This window comes from Staurois parvus, unplaced genomic scaffold (genome assembly GCF_062004578.1).
Source record: "Staurois parvus isolate SC_StPar_1 unplaced genomic scaffold, SC_StPar_1.0 ptg000189l, whole genome shotgun sequence".
NCBI classification, from domain to species: domain Eukaryota; kingdom Metazoa; phylum Chordata; class Amphibia; order Anura; family Ranidae; genus Staurois; species Staurois parvus.
The window spans coordinates 768,228-786,482 of record NW_028317985.1 but is presented as its reverse complement, the minus strand read 5'-3'; the positions used below and the strand labels follow the sequence as shown (position 1 = coordinate 786,482).

The 18,255-nt window shown below is 46.4% G+C and overlaps 1 protein-coding gene across 1 annotated transcript in view; it reads left to right on the top strand.

Moving 5' to 3' along the window:
• MYCBPAP (MYCBP associated protein) overlaps positions 1–18,255 on the top strand; it is a 104,187-nt gene that overhangs the window by 59,458 nt on the left and 26,474 nt on the right. Inside the window, exons 12-13 of the mRNA XM_089677594.1 lie at positions 9,719–9,906; positions 16,351–16,494. Coding sequence (XP_089533720.1) covers positions 9,719–9,906; positions 16,351–16,494 — 332 coding nt within the window. The remainder of the gene's footprint in view (positions 1–9,718; positions 9,907–16,350; positions 16,495–18,255) is intronic.

Genomic DNA, 18,255 nt, shown 5'->3' with positions numbered 1-18,255 from the left:
TGCTGTGGGCTCAGCCCCACTGTACAGTGAGGAAGAGCTAACAGAGGGCGGTCAGGAACGGGGGGAGACATCGGCCTTTTCAGCAGCCAGGCGAAGAAGTACTGGCGAGGAGAGTGGCTCTGTAGCCGGTCTAGAGACAGGTCTGTCTCCTGACCCAGACGCAGCCGAGGGGGCTAGTAGTGAGGCGGAGACCGTACCTGATGATGAGGAGGTTGATCGCACTTGGCTGCCTCGTCGTCATCAGGCAATTTCTTCCGCATCATCAGGAGAAGAGGGTGCCAGCTTGGCAGCGAGCGAAACAGTCGGTGGGTTGCCCAGGAGGCAGCAGGGTCGCATCAGTGTCAGTGGAGCCAAACGGCCACGGAGTAGAGCACCAGCTCCACTGCAGCCTACCACCACGGCCAGTAGTGGTGCCGGTGCGCACGGAGGAAGTAGCAGTCAGCCAGTGAGGAGTAGCGGGGGCAAAGTTTCCTACTCGGTGGTGTGGCAATTTTTCGTCAAGCCGCCCGAGGAAGTAAACGTAGCCGTATGTCGACTATGTGGCCAGAAATGCAAGCGTGGCCAGGGGGCCCATGTTGGGACTACAGCGTTGCGTCAGCATATGCAGCGTCGCCATTCGTTGGCCTGGGAAAACCGTGATAAAGATACGGCGGTTCTGCCTGCCCCAGCCCCTGCTCCATCACCCGCTCCGTTACTTGCTCCGTCACCCGACGTCGTCAATCACCCTCTATCAGCCAGTCAAGGCTCCAACACCTCTGCTGAGGGGAGTTGTCGCTCGTTGGCATCTTCCGCTCGTTCAGATGCTCCTTCTCCTGCTACTCCTCTTCTCGGATTCCGTCAACAGTCTTTCTTGGAATCCGTTTCCAAGAGACAACAGTTTGCGAGCACGCACCCGACGGTGCAAAAGCTGAACGTCCTCCTGTCCAAGTTGCTGGTGCTGCAGTCCCTCCCTTTCCAACTGGTGGACTCAGCACCTTTCCGAGAAATGATGGCTTGTGCCGCGCCGCGGTGGAGAGTGCCAAGCCGTCATTTCTTTGCCCAAAAGGCAGTGCCAGCCCTGCATTCACATGTAGAAGAGATGGTGGGCCAGTCTTTGAGCATGTCGGTCTCTGCCAAAGTGCACGGCAGCGCCGACGTGTGGAGCTGTAACTACGGTCAGGGACAGTACATGTCATTTACGGCCCACTGGGTGAACGTGGTGCCGGCACAGCCGCACCAGCAACTTGGACAGGTCACGACGCTTTTGCCTCCACGTTTGCACGTCCTTGGTCCAGCAAACATGTCCGCCTCTACCACCTCTTTTTCCGCCGTGTCCTCAGCCGCCACCCCCGTGCCAAGTCCCATTACCCGACCGGCATATCACATGTGCAGGGCGCAACGGTGTCACGCTGTGCTGCACCTGGTATGCCTTGGCGAACGTAGTCACACAGGGGAGGAACTGCTGAGTGTAATGAACAGAGAAATCGACAGAAGGCTGTCTCCGCGCAAACTTAAAATCGGAACCATGTTGACCGACAACGGAAAGAACATGGTGTCTGCTCTGCGTCAAGGAAGGTTGTGCCATGCGCCATGCATGGCTCACGTGTTCAATCTGGTTGTCAAGCGGTTCCTAAAATCCACCATCCCACTGCAAGACATCCTTAAAATGTCACGTAAACTGTGCATGCATTTCAGCCATTCCTACACCGCAAAGAACACCCTCATTGAGCTGCAGCGGCAGAACGGAATTCCACAGCATCGCCTGATCTGCGACGTTGCAACAAGGTGGAATTCAACCCTACACATGTTAGACCGCCTTTACGAGCAGCGAAAGGCCATCACCGATTTCCTTATGTTACAAGCGGATAAAGGTACTCCCCTGTGTAACTTCGATGTCAGCCATTGGCAGCTCATGCGTGACACCTGCCGCTTGCTCAGGCCCTTTGAGGAGGCCACGCTATTCGTGAGTCGGCAGGACTATGGGATGAACGACGTCATTCCTCTGTTGCACGTCCTGGAACAAATGCTGTTAACAATGGCTGGTCAGGGTGCGGTAGACGTGGCGCACAGATCTCAACGCCACATGACCCCTGTGGGGGCAGGACAGGAAGAAGAGGAGGAGGTAGGGGAGGACATTTGTGCTCAGGAATTATTGAGTGAAATGGGTGGTTTTTCCACTCAGCGGACAGGAGTGGAGGAGCAGGAGCATCTGGTAGAGGAGGAGGAGGAGGAGACAGAGGACCCAGACGCACCGTGGCAGTATGCTGTGGAGATGGAGGCAGGGAGTCCCTCGCATTCCTTGGCACAAATGGCCCATAGCATGCTCGGTTGCTTGCGTAGCGACAGCCGAATAATAACCATCAGACAGAGGGATGACTTTTGGCTGTCCACCTTGTTGGACCCTCGCTACCGGTCCAAAATGGTGGCCTTTTTCACACCTGCTGAGAGGGAGGCCAAAATTTTGTACTATAAAAACCACCTATGTAGTCAGTTGGTCTCTGCCTTTGTGCGCCAACGTCCATCCTCAGACACTGTGGGCCCTGTGCGCTCGCGTTCCGCTGCCATGGCAGCAGGGGAGGGGTGGGGTGGTAGGAGCAGTGGCAGCTCCACCAGCAGCGGCTGCCTCAGTCTGCAGTCGATGATGAGTAGCTTTCTTCACCAGCGCAGTGAGGAAACTACTAACCAGCCGCAGCAGCAGCAGCAGCATCAGGTGGACCTGGAGCAGGAGCTCAAACAACAGGCTTGGGCCTACTTGGACAGCACCCTGCCAACCGAGGTAGACAATCCCCTTGACTACTGGGCAACGAAACTTGACCTTTGGCCCCAACTAGCTGAATTTGCCCTTGAAAGGCTGTCATGCCCGGCCAGTAGCGTGGCATCGGAGCGCGTGTTTAGTGCGGCAGGAGGTATTGTAACTCCGCGGAGGACACGACTGTCCACCCAAAGTGTGGAGAGACTCACGTTTGTGAAAATGAATCAGGCGTGGATTAGTCTGGATTTCAAACCACCAGTTCCTGACACAACTGACTAAATCCGCCATGAATCATGCCTCAAACATGTGCCACTTTCAGGTCTCCTCACACACTGCTGGTGTGTTGAATTTTTTGACATAGGGTGCTGGCAGATTACGGGCCTCCCATAGCTGCTGCCAGGCCCCTAATCTGCCATGGGCCCCTATATACCGCCTCCTCATGCTGCTGCCAAGTCCAGAGTCTCTCATGGGTCCCTGTACGGCCTCCCATTGCTGCTGTCTCCATCGCCACACTCTGCCATGTGCCACTTTCAGGTCTCCTCACACACTGCTGTTGTGTTGAATTTTTTGACATAGGGTGCTGGCAGATTACGGGCCTCCCATAGCTGCTGCCAGGCCCCTAATCTGCCATGGGCCCCTATATACCGCCTCCTCATGCTGCTGCCAAGTCCAGAGTCTCTCATGGGTCCCTGTACGGCCTCCCATTGCTGCTGTCTCCATCGCCACACTCTGCCATGTGCCACATTCAGGTCTCTTCACACTGCTTGTGTTTTCAATTTTTTGACAGGGTGCTGGCAGATTACGGGCCTCCCATAGCTGCTGCCAGGCCCCTAATCTGCCATGGGCCCCTATATACCGCCTCCTCATGCTGCTGCCAAGTCCAGAGTCTCTCATGGGTCCCTGTACGGCCTCCCATTGCTGCTGTCTCCATCGCCACACTCTGCCATGTGCCACTTTCAGGTCTCCTCACACACTGCTGTTGTGTTGAATTTTTTGACATAGGGTGCTGGCAGATTACGGGCCTCCCATAGCTGCTGCCAGGCCCCTAATCTGCCATGGGCCCCTATATACCGCCTCCTCATGCTGCTGCCAAGTCCAGAGTCTCTCATGGGTCCCTGTACGGCCTCCCATTGCTGCTGTTTCCATCGCCACACTCTGCCATGTGCCACATTCAGGTCTCTTCACACTGCTGGTGTGTTGAATTTTTTGACATAGGGTGCTGGCAGATTACGGGCCTCCCATAGCTGCTGCCAGGCCCCTAATCTGCCATGGGCCCCTATATACCGCCTCCTCATGCTGCTGCCAAGTCCAGAGTCTCTCATGGGTCCCTGTACGGCCTCCCATTGCTGCTGCCAGGAGGCAGCAGGGTCGCAGCAGTGTCAGTGGAGGCAAACGGCCACGGAGTAGAGCACCAGCTCCACTGCAGCCTACCACCACGGCCAGTAGTGGTGCCGGTGTGCACGGAGGAAGTAGCAGTCAGCCAGTGAGGAGTAGAGGAGGCAAAGTTTCCTACTCTGCGGTGTGGCAATTTTTTGTCAAGCCGCCCGAGGAAGTAAACGTAGCCATATGTCGACTATGTGGCCAGAAAGTCAAGCGTGGCCAGGGGGCCCATGTTGGGACTACAGCGTTGCGTCAGCATATGCAGCGTCGCCATTCGGTGGCCTGGGAAAACCGTGATAAAGATACGGCGGTTCTGCCTGCCCCAGCCCAGGGTTCCATTTTGTCATAGGGTGCTGGCAGATTACAGGCCTCCCATAGGTGCTGCCAGGCCCCAAATCTGCCATGGACCCCCGTACCGCCTGGTCACGCTGCTGCTGGGCCCACAGTGTGACCTGGGTCCCTGTACCGCCTCCCATTGCTCCCACTCTGCCATGTGCCACTTTCAGGTCTCCTCACACTCCTGCTGGTTTCCATTTTGTCATAGGTTGCTGTATGGCCTCCCATTGCTGCTGCCTCCACCGCCACACTGTGGCTCCAAACACTGGTTTTGGCCCCGTGACTGGCCAAATGAGTGAAGTGTGCGGTGATTCTAAGATCGACGGCACTCATCTGCATGTCATACTGAGTGACAGTATTATTTCTCTTCCCCAGCAGACTCCAAGGGCATTTAAATTAAAGGTACAGTGTTCTGCACTAATATTAAGTCTCTCTGAAGCCTAGAAACACCCTTTTTTAAGTTAAATTCACAGCGAATTTATTCGACTCGAATCGAATATTGTCCACGAATTCGCCGAATCAGTCGAATCGAATTTTTCATTTCTTCGCTCATCTCTAATTATTATGGCAGTCATTGACACCAATGCTGGGGATTATTATGGCAATCATTGACACCAATACTGGGAGTTGTTATGGCAGTCACTGACACCAATGCTTAGGGTTGTTTTTGCAGCCACTGACACCAATTCTGGGATTTATTATTGCTGCCACTGACACCAATACTGAGGGTTATTATTGCAGCCACTGACACCATATTTGAGGGTTATTATTGCAGCCACTGACACCATATTTGAGGGTTATTATTGCAGCCACTTGCACCAATGCTGGGTTTTTTTTTATTGCAGCCACTGACACCACTCCTGGGGGGTTTTATTGCAGCTACTGACACCACTGCTGGGGGGTTTTATTGCAGCTACTGACACCATAGTTGGGGGTTATTATTGTGGCCTTTGACACTGATGCTGGGAGTAATTATTGTGGCCATGGAAACCAGTGCTGGGGGTTATTACTGCAGCCACTGAACCATTATAGTCTAATGGAGCACAAATAATTTTTATGCCATATGCAGGTGGGGGTCGCATTGTAGAGGGGAGGGGGATGGCGGGAGGACAGTTGAAAGAGAAAGGGGGGCACCAAAATGCACCTTCGCCTGTGTAGGCAAAATCCTTGCACCTGCCCTGTGTGTATTTTTGCCTAATATTTTCACATTTGTGACCGGGGAGTCGAAATGCTCACAGAAGAATGCTAAAGCTGACGATAGATGATTTTCAACTGTGTGGATGAATAAGTTCCTTCATCCACACAGTTGAAGTGGACAGAGGAATCCTTCCTGCTGGGACACTGCATTCATTGGGACCCTCCGCTTTCAGAATACACTGCTGACTGATGGAGGAAAATTTTCCAACAAGCCCAATCTAACAATCATCTTCTGTCAAACATGAATGGCCACATATGGATCAAAAGTCGGAAAGTCCTTGCGGAACTGGGTGCATTTCAATCCATCTGTGGCCAGCTTTAGTTTTGAAGAGCACCGTAAGTAAAACTGAACTTTGATAAACACAGGGACTAGCATTGCTGAACACCTCCGGAAAATGCTGTTTGCCTGACTGTCATACCAATGCAACGGCTTCACGTCTTTCCCAGACATTGACCTGGAACAAGCATGCAGATATGGAAATTCAGCATGATGTCAGAACCTACTTGCTCTAGGTCCGTGACTCTAAATGCACTGAAACTTTTGGATCAGAATGACAGCCAGGAAGCAATGGCAAACTCCATATTTGGTATAGGTTTCCTGTAAAGTGATACTAAACACACTCTATTTAATTTACATCATCCCGTCTCTTTCTCTATATTGATGATGGCACTGTATTATTTTAATTAAACAAACCAACATCTAAGTAGCTTTTTTCCAATCGATATACAGCTGTCAGATGACCCAGCTCATTCCCAAGGAAACATAAGAAGGAGGAGCTTCTAGTCCTCTGCTGCTGGTCTCATGTTCAAAATTAAAAAAAAAGCCTTTGGGATACAGAGTAAAAATAAATATTTAATATCAAACAGTTTTAAATCGTCATACAAATAAATATTTGACTTTAAATCTTTAGTATTTTGTGGCAATAACATGGTGTGGGTGGATTTCTTCCAGTTACAGGCTGTGTCATGCCCCTCCAGCCTGTGTCTTTGAATAACAGAGAGGTGAAGCCTCCATCATTCAAGATATAATATCCCTTCCCTCATTGTGTTTAGGTGGTTAGTGGACATGGAGGAGGAGGGAGGGAGTGGGCTTTCATTTACCACTGTGTATACACCCACATGTATGACTCTATAGTCGGAAATAAATAATAGGGGGGTTGTTTTCTGGACTTCCCCTATTTATTATACAATTATGTACTACTTGTCTGTTCCTATAATTACTTACAATATTGAAGGACATAATACACTGCAGTATTCGCTATAATAACAAACACAATGGTCAAAGTAGCTGCTCAGATGTGATAGGGAGGAAAGGCTCAACATAGAAACTCACTGAAAACTGAGCATGTGTGGTAGCTGCCAACACAATTGCATTGGGGACATGGACGAAAGGAATAGAAAGACCAGGTTTTTTTTTGCAGAAAATGAATCCCATAGTTACATAGTATGAACAGCATACAACATTTATTGATAGTTTTTTTTATGATGTGGGTTTAGTGACACTTTAACCATTAGCCGCCCGGCCAATGGCCGTTTGGCGGCTTCAATTGTGTCCCTGCATTCCGGGTGCACGCCATTTGGCGTGCTCCCGCACATGCGCCGTTTGTGCTAATGCAGAGCGGCGCAGCAGTGCGATCTGTCAGCGGCCGTGCACCTCGGACACGGCTGATGACAGATCCGAGTACCGGCTCCCGTTGCTGGTACCATGTGACCTGCTGTGACCAATCACAGCAGGTCACATGACAGTTGTATACAATGGATGGCTTCATTCATGATGCCATCCATTGTATACTAGTGCCTAGCTGTGAATGGTCACAGCTAATCACATGCACATGTCATGTGATTAGCTGTGACCAAATCACAGCTAAGCACAAAAAAAAAAAAAAAAAAAAGCTGAATGAATCAATTTCATTCAGGTAAATGCTTGCTTATAGCAAAGTAATTCTTTGCTATAAGCAAATTGTGTAAAAAAAAAAAAAAAAAAAAATACTGATCACTTCCCCAAAGTAGTACAATGTTACTATGGTAACATTGCACTACTTTGGTCAAAGTAAAATATGAAAAAAAAATCTTAAAAAAAAAAAAAAAAAATGTAATAAAAAATTAAATATAATAAAAAAAATAAAAAAAATAAAAAAAAAAAAATATATTTTTTTTTTTCATACTGTCACCAGTCAGTGTCCCTGTTCACCGCCATGCCAGTTATATGATGACGCTGTACTGCACTGGTGACAGTATGTAAAAAAAAAATAGTGAAAATAATTTTTTTAATTTTTTAATTTTCCGAAAAATTATGACAAAAAAATACAACTTCAAAAAATCGCCATACCTCTTATGAAGTACGTCGGACTGTCTACTCTGCAAAAAGGGGTCATTTGGGGGATATCTGTACTGTTCTGACATTCTTGGACCTCAAGAATTTAGATTGGCCGTCAGTACTTCAGGATTGATCAATATTCAGATCTATACCATAGTTTGTGAACTCTATAACTTTCCTACAAACTAAATAATACATCCTAATTTGGGTTATTTTCACCAAAGTCATGTAGCAGAATACATCTCGGCCTAAATTTATGAAGAACAATTATTTATTTGTAAACTTTTATAACAGAAACAAAGAAAAATGTGTTTTTTTCAAAATTTTTGGTCTTTTTTTGTTAATTTAGCAAAAAATAAAAACCCCAGCGGTGATTAAATACCACCAAAAGAAAGCTCTAGTTGTGTGAAGAAAATGATAAAATTTTAGTTCGGGTACAATGTTGTATGACCGCGCAATTGTCATTCAAAGTGTGAGAGCGCTGAAACCTGAAAACTGGCCTGGGCAGGAAGGTGTAAAATTGCACGGTATTGAAACGGTTAATATGGACAATGACAGACTAAGTGGAAAAATGTTAGCCAGGCAGAGAATTTCTGTTCCTATACAGACAACAAAAGGCTACAACGTTCATTAGATTGTAAGCTCCACGAGCCGGGCCCTCATATTCCTTCTTTACTGAAATGTATTGTAATTGTATTGTCTCCCTTATATTGTAAAGCGATGCGCAAACTGTTGGTGCTATATAAATCCTGTATAATAATAATTATTTACAATACATATGTAATGCTCTGCGTAAATTGTTGGTGCTATATGTGATGAGTAAAAAATAAAATAATTTATCATAACAGCATTATTTTTAGAAATAGGAACCAATGAGAGCTGAAAATAACAACCACACGACTGCAAATAATAATCCTTACAGCGCATACACATGGATAATAACTTGAATCTAAAGTGCATTGAAGAGTACTTTAGAAGTGAGCGAGTAATGGAAAATCTGCTCCACGCATCAAGGCTACACAGTTTGGTTTCCCAGACAATGACATATCAAATATAATCAAAAAGCAAAATCTTGATAGTTATTGTATAAAAAAAATGCTGTAAGAGGTAGAAGTGTGATCGTTACTGTGGTAGAAAAGCACAGAGAAATTTATTTAAAGAGACCCTGTTACCAATTTTAAAAATGTGCAAGTAAATGCACAATAAATTAGGTGGTATAAATGCTTACTTTTTTTTTTTTCTTTTCAGAAATAATTTTTTATTTACTTGCAATGCACCTCTTAAATTGATAACAAATTTGACTATTTCAGGAAGTGTCAATTCCTTAGCACAGCCCCATTTCCTTCTGCCATGTCATAGCCCTCTCCCCTTCTAGGAGTAACCTACTACCAGGGGCGGACTGACCATTTGGAAACTCGGGCACTGCCTGAGGGCCCGGGGTCAGTAGGGGGCCCCATGAGATGCCCCTGGTACCTTTTTCATAGGCTTATTTGAGTTTGGGCAAGGACTCAGGGGCCCCATGATCCCCTATTGGCCAGGGGCCCCATGAGTTGTCAGTCCGCCCCTGCCTACTACTGCGTGTACTGGCCTAGCTCCTCCACCCTTCCCCTCATCTCCCTACATAACCTTTTGTATGTAGCAGCCAGGGAGGGTTTGAAGGGGAATAATAGAGTGTGACTTTACAGGATATGCACCAACCAAATTCTAATTTATGTTTTTTGATCGTTTAAGCAATTTCTGAACTGCCTTATTTGCAGGTGTGATCCTGCCAGGAGAGACGCAGGCCTTCCCTTTCTATTTCAAGTCCCCGACTGCAGGGATATTTGGGGAGAACTGGGAGTTCTGCACACACCCGGTGCTATTGGCTGGTGCTCTGATACAAGTATCTCTATGGGGAATCGCTCTGTATGAAGACAAGACCGCCCCTATGAGGGAGGAGCTACAGGTCAGAAGCTTCATTTATCACTTGTTTTTACTAACATGGGTTGATATTGATATCTATGTCTACATGAATACGTTCCTTATAGGTCGCAAACTACAGCAGTACTGTCCTGTTTTAAAAAAAAACTCTACCTTTTATCATTAAAAAGCCATCCTTTGCCTATGAGATGATGTCATCAGTCTGCTGCAGAGAGAGGAAGCATTTCCTTAGTCTCCTCTCCCCAGTGATCAGACTTCAATATCACAACAGTCTTTTGGCTCTTTCTACCAAAAAACTACAAGCTGGCAGTTTTTTTTTCTTTTAAACAAAAAATCACCAGCGCCAAAAGATATTGTGAAATAATTCCCAAAAAAATGCTGCTGCTCCTTGGTGAAAACATAAAAAACAGCGCAAATAAATATTAAATGTGCAACTCAAAAAATTTTTTAAAATAAATGTGCAACTCAAAAAAAATGTTTTAAATAATGCAGAGAAAAATTATATTGTTGAATTGTCCCACTCCAAAAGTCTTTATTCCAAGATCCTCGACCAGACCTGGAGACGAAACGCGTTGATGCATTTCCGGCTTCGCCGTACAACGTACTACATCACTTCAGCTTCCTATGGCGAGTGATTTCTGGTGGTCCTGGAGGGTGGAGGCTGATTTAAAGTACAGTTTGGAGTTCTGAGGCATTTGTCTTACCTACAATTGGATGATTTCTATCTCTACCTGGTGATTGGAGGCTGATTTGAGGGGATCTAGGATTTCTGAGCCCAAATCTAAGGTTTTTTTTTACCAATATCTGGTGAGTGCGGTATGTGATTATAGCACAAACGGGTGTGAATAATGGTCAAGGGTATTATTATACAGTATTTATAAAGCGCCAATAGTTCGCTCAGCGCTGTACATCACAAAGGGGGACAGAACATGTGACAGAACAATACCAATACAATGCAAAACATGAGGGGATCGAGGGCCCTGCTCTTTGCAGCTTACAATCTAGGAGGGAGGGGATGGTGGCACAGGAGGAGATAGCTGTGGTGGATGGAGTGGTAGGAAGAGTGGAGGAGGTCGGCAAGTTAGCAGGGGGTGGGGTAGGCTTCCCTGAAGAGATGGGTTTTCAGGGTGCGCCTAAAGGAAAGGAGAGTAGGTGATAATCTGATGGGTTGGGGCAGGGAGTTCCAGAGGATGGGTGACACCCTGGAGAAGTCCTGGAGTGGGACTATTCAACAATATAATTTTTCTCTGTATTATTTAAAATATTTTTTTGAGTTGCGCATTTAATATTTATTTGCACTTTTTTTATGTTTTTTGTAGTTTTTTTTCTTTAACCTGTTTTCAACCATCGTACGTTTATAAACGATGGATTGGAGGATTGTTGGATTTTGTAAGTATTCTTATAAACATTGATAGAGTAAATACCCTTGTACAGGCCATTGCATCTGCAAATTGCTGTGCTCCAAGCAGTCATTAAATGGCTCACACCTTTTTCTTTTTATACAAGTGATCACATTCCCTCTGGTCTCAACTGCATAGAGAGCAAAGAGAAACATCAATACACTGATCTCCCCAGTGAATGGCTGTGCAGGGGAGGGGGTGTCAGCAGAGGTTTGATCAGTGGAGGAAAGCAGATTCAGTTCCCAGCACAGTTATAGAACTAATACGCTATGATCGCATGCTTAGTGTGGTCAGTTTTTAAATAGGTAAGCAGAGGGACTGGCAGGGATTTCTCACAAAGGAAGCAATACAAAAAGAACAGGATTTTTTTTAAACCCTATTTTTTATGCTTTACCTAAGGTTTAACTGTAGGTTCTGTAAATATCTCCTAAACGTGCACTGTTAAGGAGATATTTACTATAGCAGCGCCAGTGATGTCACTGGCACATGCGCACTGCGCTCTCAATGGATGGCGTGCATACGAGCACATTATGCTCTTAACTTGCAGGGAGAAGTTTTTTCAGATATTACCGCTTTAACACAGGTATATGGTACAGCAAGCACATATCAGGAATATGAAATGTTGGGTTTTCATATTCTTTAAAGGTGAACTGAAGTTGTAAAAAACAGCAAGCAGGTAAGCTTTTCTTGCAGATGTGCAGCTCTGTTTACAGCACTGGGCTGGTCTTTGGGTCCTGGAATGATGGCCCCCTGTGCATGTACAGAAGTGATGTTATCCTGCGCTGGCCAATGAAAAGGTCTGAAGACTGGCATTCAGAAGAAGATGCTGGAGCTGGAGAGGGACTGCTGGACAGGTGAGTATTCATCCTTCAGTTCTGCTTTAAAGTGTTACTAAACCTACAACAGTACAATCAGTCTGTAGATGCAGTAAAGCATGCTTGTTGAACTCACTGTGGAACCTAAGGGGTAATTCTCCACATTGTGTAAAAAAGATGTTTGATCCTCTCTTCTCTGATCCTCCCCGTTTTCCATTGTCCCTTAAAGTGGAGCTCCACCTAAAAGGGAAAGTTTCACCTTAAGCCTTTGCCCCCCACTCCTCATTAAGGATTGTCACCTTTGGGGAGCGGGTACCCGAATTTTGCAAGTACACACTCCCACTTCCGCTGTGATAGCCTAGGCGATCGAAAGCAGAAGTTGTCCTCCCCCCTCCCTCCCCGTAGTCTTCTGGGACACTTGACAGGTCCCTAAAGACTACAGGGCCATTCACAAAGCGCAGTGCTTCTTGCACATGCGCAGTGGGCACCCAGTTGTGAAGCCACAGGCTGTCACAGCTGGGTGCCCATACTGAAGATGCCGGCGCCAGGAAGAGAAGACGGCTGGTGAAACCAGCTGTGGTGAGGATACGGCTGGATCATGGGACAGGTAAGTGTCTGAATTTTAAAAGTCAGCAGCTACAGTTTTTGTAGCTGCTGACTTTAATTTTTTTTCAGGTGAAACTCCGCTTTAAATTTCTCCTGATAGAACGGAGGATTGGAGTCACTTTGTACATGCTCAATTTGGAGTGTATTGCTAGACAGAGGTTTTTTTTTTCTTGGGAGAGTACATGTGATCAGCACGGGCCAATCAGCACTGTCCAGACAGAGGTCAGGGATCCTGCATCCTCTTAGAGGAGAATGAAATCTCCTACACATTTTAACCAGTGCTCTGCTGGACATTGATAGAAGTCACAAGACTGCTCCAACTGCTGATAAGAAAAGCTATTTGGCAGCTTATATTTACTAAAATAATTGCATTTCCTTGTTCTGTGTATTGTGGGAGACCAGATATAGTGAATGCAGGGTCCGGGGAGACCAGATAAAGTGAATGCAGGGTCCGGGGAGACCGGATATAGTGAATATAGGGTCCTGGGAGACCAGATATAGTGAATGCAGGGTCCGGGGAGACTGGATATAGTGAATGCAGGGTCCGGGGAGACCAGATATAGTGAATGCAGGGTCCGGGGAGACCGGATATAGTGAATGCAGGGTCCTGGGAGACCAGATATAGTGAATGCAGGGTCCGGGGAGATCAGATATAGTGAATGCAGGGTCCGGGGAGACCAGATATAGTGAATGCAGGGTCCGGGGAGACCAGATATAGTGAATGCAGGGTCCTGGGAGACCGGATATAGTGAATGCAGGGTCCTGGGAGACCAGATATAGTGAATGCAGGGTCCTGGGAGACCGGATATAGTGAATGCAGGGTCCTGGGAGACCGGATATAGTGAATGCAGGGTCCGGGGGGACCAGATATAGTGAATGCAGGGTCCGGGGAGACCAGATATAGTGAATGCAGGGTCCTGGGAGACCAGATATAGTGCATGCAGGGTCCTGGGTTTGGTAACACGTTAAGTTACATGTTAGACTGTGCTGGAGTCTACAGAGGATTAGAGGCCTGCTTCCCCTGCCCATGTGACTGTGTTTGGAGCTGGGGATTGACTGCTCAGATGTGAGAACTGCATCTTGGGAAGAAGAGAAGGTCACATGCTCCTTTATGCACTGGGTTTGACCAAGGGTTCTGATAATAGACGATTATTCAGCAGAGGAGCATGTCTGGGGTGAGAATCAGTGTGGGACCTTAAAGTAAAACTTTTTTTTTCATTTTGAATAGAGTAAAGGAGGGTTATAATCTTTGTCCTTTTTTAGCCCTCTGTGACCTACTAAAGAGATTGTCCTTCACTTCCTGTCTAATAGCCAAAACAGGAAATGAGAGGAAATCCATTGTCACCAGAACTATTGCACCCATTGGAAGATTTCCCCTCTGATGCTGTTCTGGTGACAACACCAAATTTGGAGTTTTCTTCTACTTTTGGTGATAACAGTACACAGGAGAAATAGAGAGGGTGAATCTCTCTAACAGGGCCCCAGACAGCAATAAAGAAACCTGACAGATTTCTATCCAAAACTAAAAAAGGTTTTGCCTTTAATTATAATTGGTTATATTTCTCAACCTAACCCTTAAAGTGTATGCAAAGACGCTAACACCTTTTTTTTGGCTTTGAATAAATTGAGGACATTTTGCACTCTCAAAATGTTAGAGTTGTCCAAAGAGCATTAGGTGAAGGGAAATCTTCAGATGTGGAAACCTGTCTGGGGACAACTGTCTAAGGCCTCGTTTGCACTTGCTTCAAAATGTGGCGTTGGAATCACTTTTTTAAAGCACTTTGAATACCAATCAAAGCCCCTGTCACTAAATAAAATGGTAAGATTACATTCCTTTACATGCATTGCATTTGCTTTGTTTCCCTTCAAAAATTATACCCTTGTCACTTTCTTGGTTCTTCAAAGCCTCCATAGATGTCTATGGCAAAGTTTAAAACAGCGCCTGCAGTTTTTGAGGGCCTTTATTCAGAGTTAGCTTTGCTTTGGAGGTATTGCAGGTATGAGATATCCCAGGATGCACTGGAAAACCATTAAGTGATGTAATCAGCAGTCACTTCCAGTTCATGTGTATATGTTCTGGAAGTGTCTGGTGCAGACGTTGCATCTGGTGTGCAGTGAGGAGCAGCAGGAAGGTGAGTGGGGTCCAGACTGGAGTGGAGCAACTAGCAGAGGGCACACATGGTGTGCAACATGGGAACGCTATGGCGGAAGGACAGCTGGAACCGGAGAGAAAGGACTGAGCAGCATATGATCATCAGAGCTGGGGGGCCAGAGCAAGAGAAACTAGCAATGTCACCCGTGGTGCGCATTACAGGAGCAATATAGCAGGAGGGAAGTGAGGACCAGAAAGAGAGGAGGATCAGCAAACCAGAGGATCAACAGAGCTATGTTTCTACTGAGCAGAGGATAAACAGAGCTGGGGGGTTACTACTGAGCGGGGGGGGGGGGATCAGGAGAGCTGGGGGTTCTACTGAGTGGGGGATCAGCAGAGCTGGGGGTTCTACTGAGTGGGGAATCAGCAGAGCTGAGGGTACTACTGAGTGGGGGATCAGCAGAGCTGGGAGTTACTACTGAGTGGAGGATCAGCAAAGCTGGGGGTATTACTGAGTGGGGGATGAGCAGAGCTGGGGATTCTACTGAGTGGGGGATCAGCAGAGCTGGGGGTACTACTGAGTGGGGGATCAGCAGAGCTGAGGGTACTACTGAGTGGGGGATCAGCAGAGCTGGGGGTTCTACTGAGTGGGGGATCAGCAGAGCTGAGGGTACTACTGAGTGGGGGATCAGCAGAGCTGGGAGTTACTACTGAGTGGAGGATCAGCAAAGCTGGGGGTACTACTGAGTGGGGGATCAGCAGAGCTGGGGATTCTACTGAGTGGGGGATCAGCAGAGCTGGGGGTACTACTGAGAGGGGGATCAACAGAGCTGGGAGTTACTACTTAGTGGAGGATCAGCAAAGCTGGGGGGTTACTACTGAGCAGAGGATCAGCAGAGCTGGGCTTACTACTGAGTGGGGCATCAGCAGAGTTGGTAGTACTATTGAGCAGGGGATCTCCTAAATGAGGGTATTAATATGCTGGGGATCTTCTGAACAAGGGTACCAATGAACTGAGAATCTGCTGAGCAGGGGTATTATTGAGTCAAGGTTCTTCTGGGCCCCTTTAAAACAAATAGAAAATCAACACACACACAAACAGGGCATTTGCCAAGCTTCATTAAAGCTTCAAAAAAGCATCACCAGAGCCTTGAAAACGGGCAAAAAAAGCATGTTGAAGCAGTAGGCGCTTTATTGTCGAAGCAAGTGTAAATGAGCCCTAAGAGAGAATTCCCCCCACTTCAGGAGATTTCCTTTAACTTCCTGTTGCAACCCCTGGGCACCAAGTGAAGGGAGATCTCCCCAACAGTACACAGACTGCAAAAATAGCCCGGGAGAAGTGTTAACCCTTTTCTGCTCCAAAACGAAAATATTCACCAACAGAATAAACACAGGTGAAACGCATATACTGTACGAGATCATATGACAAATTAATCTGGTTAATGGAGCACTGTGAAAAGCCTGCTGATTTTGTATCTTTAAGGAATTGTATCTTTGAGCTTATTATTAATTTTCTGTATTTTTCCTTATTTGTTTTGATGATTCTGTCACTGTAGAGGGAGATGGACTCTCAAGAGGCCAAATTTATAGCTCAGAAGATAATGCAGGAGATGTTGGACGGTGTCCGTAGCCCAGAGCGTCCTCAGTCACCTCCGACACGTGTCACTGAAGAAGAAATGTTCCACCTAATGAACCCAGAGGTATTTCATGTACAATGTGACATGATGATCTATAATGCCGATTTCATTGATTATTAAAGCCTAACCATCCAAGTTCACTCCCTACTCACATTGCTTACCATGTGATGGCAGCTCTATTCAATATACAGCACTAGATGGCAGCCTTGTTCCTATTTCTTAAGTTGCAAAGAATAAAAACTACTTTGTTTACAGTTTTTAGAGTTGAATTCTCGCTTTTAAAAAGACCAGAAGTCCCTAGTTCCAGCATATTTTGTAGAAATTAGCTATTAATACAGCTGCTAAAAGAATGTACCGTAGTTAGAAATGTCAAGATCTTATAGAACTGGATACATTTGACACCTTGGCGTTATCAATTAGCTCTGTATTTTTGGACACAGGTGAAATGTAAAAACAATAAACGCCCAAATAAACAGGTTTTGTTTCTTCAGGTGAGTCTTTTATCTTCGGGTTATACTGCCGCTTACAGGATTGAAATTTGGCAAACAAAAAAATTGCAGGACAGCCCAGGATAACCCCTCCAACTACCAGCATGCCTCAGTTGTTGGCTAGTGTTCTAGGAGGATCCATGTCTTTTCTTCAGCTCTCCTGTTTAAAAGACTAACCTCATTTTATTAGCCTCATTTTTTTGTAGTCATTTTTTTTCTTCATTCAAGACTCTTCTCTACATTTCTTCTAGAGTTGGTCTCTTCAATTGCAGCAATCCGGTGCAACTGTCCTCATTTTGGCTTTCAGAATGCCTTGTTTGGACCCCATTGGACTGGGCATTGCAAAGATTGGAAATTGCCTTCAGGCACTGGGTTCTGTGTAGGGCACTTTTCAGTTTCCAATCTGGTAACAAGATAGCAGTAGAGCACTTTCTAGGTCCAGCATTGCCTCATCACTTACCCTGTCTCTTAAGACTCACTCTGTAAGTAGGCCGGTTGAGCTGAGCATCGGGAGGTACCTTATGTATGCTGCTCGCTAGGCACCTTTAAATTCCCGCTTCTGTTCACTTTTCACTGCGGAAGGGGTTAATGCTGTGAGATTCAGTGCTGACAGCATCTGCTGGGTGAAGTGTTGCACTCACTCCAAATTTTCTTTCCCATCATGAAGCATCGGGGAAGCATCTCCCCACTCTCCTGTTCCAGCTTGCCAATAGCCAGATGTAACTCTGACCTTCAGTCTGTTCCTGATGTCCACCTACTGTGACTTTGGTCACCTACAACCATCTAACCCTCATCTGTTACCAACTCTTTGGTTTCTTGACATGGGGGGGGGGGGGTAGCCGCACTGTAACTGGGGCACCTAGCTCACACTGTACAAATAGCTCTACAGGCTAGAATCATTATGCTGTTTGCTCCTAAAATCTCTTCCATTATCAGAGTTAAAGTGTGGTACAGGAAAATTGATTGTCAGAGGAGACTCCTACATCAACCATTAGGAATGAACCAGAAGTCTCAATGTGGCAAAAGAGGTAGATTGAATCTTATCTAGAGCAAAACTTCACATTCCCACCTTGTCTACTATATACATCCCAGGCATAGACAATAGGCAGGCAGACTTCCTCAGCCAACATCCACCCCCCCCCAAACCCCCCAGGGGAGTAGTTCCTTTACCCAAAGGTGTTCCAGAACCCTTCAACAAGAAATTGCACAGGTTTGTCCCCAGGTATAAGATTCCTGTACCAGAATCAGTGGAAGCTTTGGTGGCTCCCTGGGATCGACTCTGATCTATGCCTTTCCTTCCCTGAAGCGTCTTTTCATCTTCTTGGCAGGATCGAGA